At 62.2% G+C, this 3,245-nt stretch overlaps 1 protein-coding gene across 1 annotated transcript in view; it reads left to right on the top strand.

Annotated features, from left to right (window-relative positions):
- The first annotated feature begins 754 nt into the window (after nucleotides 1-754).
- WDR45 (WD repeat domain 45) overlaps nucleotides 755-3,245 on the top strand; it is a 4,661-nt gene continuing 2,170 nt past the window's right edge. The window contains exons 1-5 of the mRNA XM_026658969.2: nucleotides 755-817; nucleotides 1,296-1,399; nucleotides 1,594-1,668; nucleotides 1,767-1,871; nucleotides 1,997-2,102. Coding sequence (XP_026514754.1) covers nucleotides 1,351-1,399; nucleotides 1,594-1,668; nucleotides 1,767-1,871; nucleotides 1,997-2,102 — 335 coding nt within the window. The 5' untranslated portion in view covers nucleotides 755-817; nucleotides 1,296-1,350. The remainder of the gene's footprint in view (nucleotides 818-1,295; nucleotides 1,400-1,593; nucleotides 1,669-1,766; nucleotides 1,872-1,996; nucleotides 2,103-3,245) is intronic.

Below are 3,245 nucleotides of genomic sequence, written 5' to 3'. Positions count from 1 at the left end.
CCCCCCCCCCCAGTGTATCATTCTCCCCCTGCCCCCATCAGACACAAAACCCTCCCCCCTTCAGCCCAGGTGCCCCTGAAGCCCCACCCCCAGCACAGGTAATTGCATTGGCCCCTCCCCTTTTCCACACCTCTCACGGGTGTGTTGGGGCGGAGAGATACTAATGACTGGGGGGGAGGAGTTCCCGGCTGCTCCAGCCCCGCCAGGGGGCGCTCTGGGGAGGGGGGGCAGCACAGGCATAGACTGCAGGAGACAATCCTCCTGCTGTAACCACCAGCCCCCCCTCCCCTCCCCGAGCGGGGAGAGAACCCAGGAGTCCGGCTCCCAGCCCCCCCTGCTCTAACCACTAGCCCCCCCTCCCCTCCCAGAGCGGGGAGAGAACCCAGGAGTCCGGCTCCCAGCCCCCCTGCTCTAACCACCAGCCCCCCCTCCCCCCCCCCAGGCCGGGGAGAGAACCCAGGAGTCCGGGCTCCCAGCCCCCCCTGCTCTAACCCACCAGCCCCCCACTCCCCTCCCAGAGCCGGGGAGAGAACCCAGGAGTCCTGGCTCACAGGTCTCCATTGGGGGGGGTGTGGGGGGGGTGACTATTTCCTTTGACATGCGGGGCGGGGGCTGTTTGGCTATTTGCCAGTATCCAAGATGGCTGCCAACGGGTGTTACTAAGGGCAACGCAGCTCCGTTGCCAGCGTCGAACATGGCCGCTAGGGCTTCACCCATCCTCCAGGTCGATCACGTGACGAGCTGTCAGGTCCCTTCCCCTGTGTGACCCGGCAGAACCAGATCAGCTGGTGTTTGCCTCCCGCCCCCTTCCTGCGGGGTAACCAGGGCCTGGGATCAGTGGGGCAGGAGGGGGGGTCTGGGATTGTGGGGGCAGGTGGGGCTGGGCTCGTGGGGGCAGTGGGGAGGTGGGGCTGGGCTGTGAGGTTGTGATTGTGGGGGTCAGCGGGTCTGGGGAGATGGATTTGGGGGCTGGGGGATGCTGCAGGGATGGGGGGCAAGGCGAATGCTGTGGGGCAGGGGGCACCCAGATAGAAACATAGTGGTGGAGGTGGGGGACTCGGGGAGGAGTGAGGGGGGTGGGGCCAGGGGATTGTGGGAGGTGGGGGGATTTGGGGGGCCGTGAGGCTGTGTATATGGAGGACAGTGGGGGATTATTTGGGGGGCAGGGCGATCCTGGGGGATCAGTGGGGGCAGTGAGGTTGAGGGAGCTGGGTGGGGGACAGACAGCTGGGCATGGGGGGCTGGAGCATAGCCTCATGCTCCTCTCACCCCCTGCCCCTCACCCCACTCTTCAGCTGCCTGTTGCTCGGAGCCGGGAGGGGGCCCCCCAGAATCCACCGCTCCTGCAGCATGGCGCAGCAACGCGGGGTGAACAGCCTGCGCTTCAACCAGGACCAGAGTAAGCAGCACCCCGTGAACCCCACCTCTGTGCCCTGGGGGGAGAACCCAGGCGTCCGGGACCCTGCCCCCTCCCCTGCTCTAACCACCAAACCCCACTCCCCTCCCAGAGCCAGGGGGAGAACCCAGGCATCCGGGAAGCCCCCGCCCCCGCGGTGGGCTGGGGTTTAATCCGCTCTCTGCCCCTCCTTCCAGGCTGCTTCTGCTGCGCAATGGAGTCCGGGGTGCGAATCTACAATGTGGAGCCGCTCATGGAGAAAGGGCACCTGGGTAAGGATGTGGGGAGGGCAGGGAATGGGGGGGCTGGCTGGCTCGGGGGGGGCATTGGAAGTGGCATTGGACTGCACCCCGATTTTCTACCCCCCCAGATCACGAGCAGGTGGGCAGCGTGGCCCTGGTTGAGATGCTGCATCGATCCAACCTCTTGGCCATTGTAGGGGGAGGAGGGAACCCCAAATTCTCAGAGATCTCAGGTATGTACCCCGGGGTGGGGGGGACTGGGAGCCAGGACTTCTGGGTTCTCTGCCTAGCTCTGGGAGGGGTGGGGGGGTTGTGGGGGTAGCACTGTCTGCTCTCACCCATGTCGCCCCCCCGGCAGTGCTGATTTGGGACGACGCCCGCGAGGGGAAGGGTGGCAAAGACAAGCTGGTTCTGGAATTCACCTTCACCAAACCTGCCCTGGCCGTGCGCATGAGACATGACAAGTGAGTGTGAACCCAAGCGTCCGGCCTCCCAACACCCCTCCCCGAATCACCAGCCCCCACTCCCCTCCCAGAGCTGGGGAGAGAACCCAGGCGTCCAGGCTCCAACCCCCACCCCCCTTGCTCTAATCACTAGCCCCCACTCCCCTCCCAGAGCTGGAGACAGAACCCAGGAGTCATAGAATCATAGAATATCAGGGTTGGAAGGGACCTCAGGAGGTATCTAGTCCAACCCCCTGCTCAAAGCAGGACCAACACCAACTAAATCATCCCAGCCAGGGCTTTGTCAAGCCGGGCCATAAAAACCTCCAAGGAAGGAGATTTCACCACCTCCCCAAGGAACCCATTCCAGTGCTTCACCACCCTCCTAGCGAACCAACCTAGACCTCCCCCATTGCAATGTGAGACCATTGCTCCTTGTTCTGTCATCTGCCACCCCTGAGAACAGCCGAGCTCCATCCTCTTTGGAACCTCCCTTTCAGGTAGTTGAAAGCAGCCATCAAATCCCCCCTCACTCCTCTCTTCTGGAGACTAAACACTCCCAGTTCCCCCAGGTTTCAGAGTAGCAGCCGTGTTAGTCTGTATCCGCAAAAAGAACAGGAGTCCTTGTGGCACCTTAGAGACTAACAAATTTATTAGAGCATAAGGTTTCGTGGGCTACAGCCCACTTCTTCAGATGCAGTTCCCCCAGTCTCTCCTCATAAGTCATGTGCCTCAGCCCCCTAATCATTTTTGTTGCCCTCCGCTGGACTCTCTCCAATTTGTCCACATCCTTCTTGTAGTGTGGGGCCCAAAACTGGACACAATACTCCAGGTGTGGCCTCACCAGTGCCGAATAGAGGGGAACGATCACGTCCCTCGATCTGCTGGCAATGCCCCTACTTATACAGCCCAATGTGCCGTTAGCCTTCTTGGCAACAAGGGCAAACTGCTGACTCATATCCAGCTTCTCGTCCACTGTGACCCCTAGGTCCTTTTCTGCAGAACTGCTACCCAGCCACTCGGTCCCTAGTCTGTAGCAGTGCAGGGGATGCTTCGGTCCTAAGAGTCCTGGCTCCCAGTCCCTCCCCCCCTGCTCTAACCACCAGACCCCACTCCCCTCCCCTCCCCTCGCCAGGAGAGAACCCAGGAGTCCTGGCTCCCAGC

Source organism: Terrapene carolina, unplaced genomic scaffold (genome assembly GCF_002925995.2).
Source record: "Terrapene carolina triunguis isolate 2854851 unplaced genomic scaffold, T_m_triunguis-2.0 Scaffold555, whole genome shotgun sequence".
In the NCBI taxonomy this organism is placed as follows: Eukaryota; Metazoa; Chordata; order Testudines; family Emydidae; genus Terrapene; species Terrapene triunguis.
This window is presented reverse-complemented; position numbering and strand designations above follow the sequence as displayed.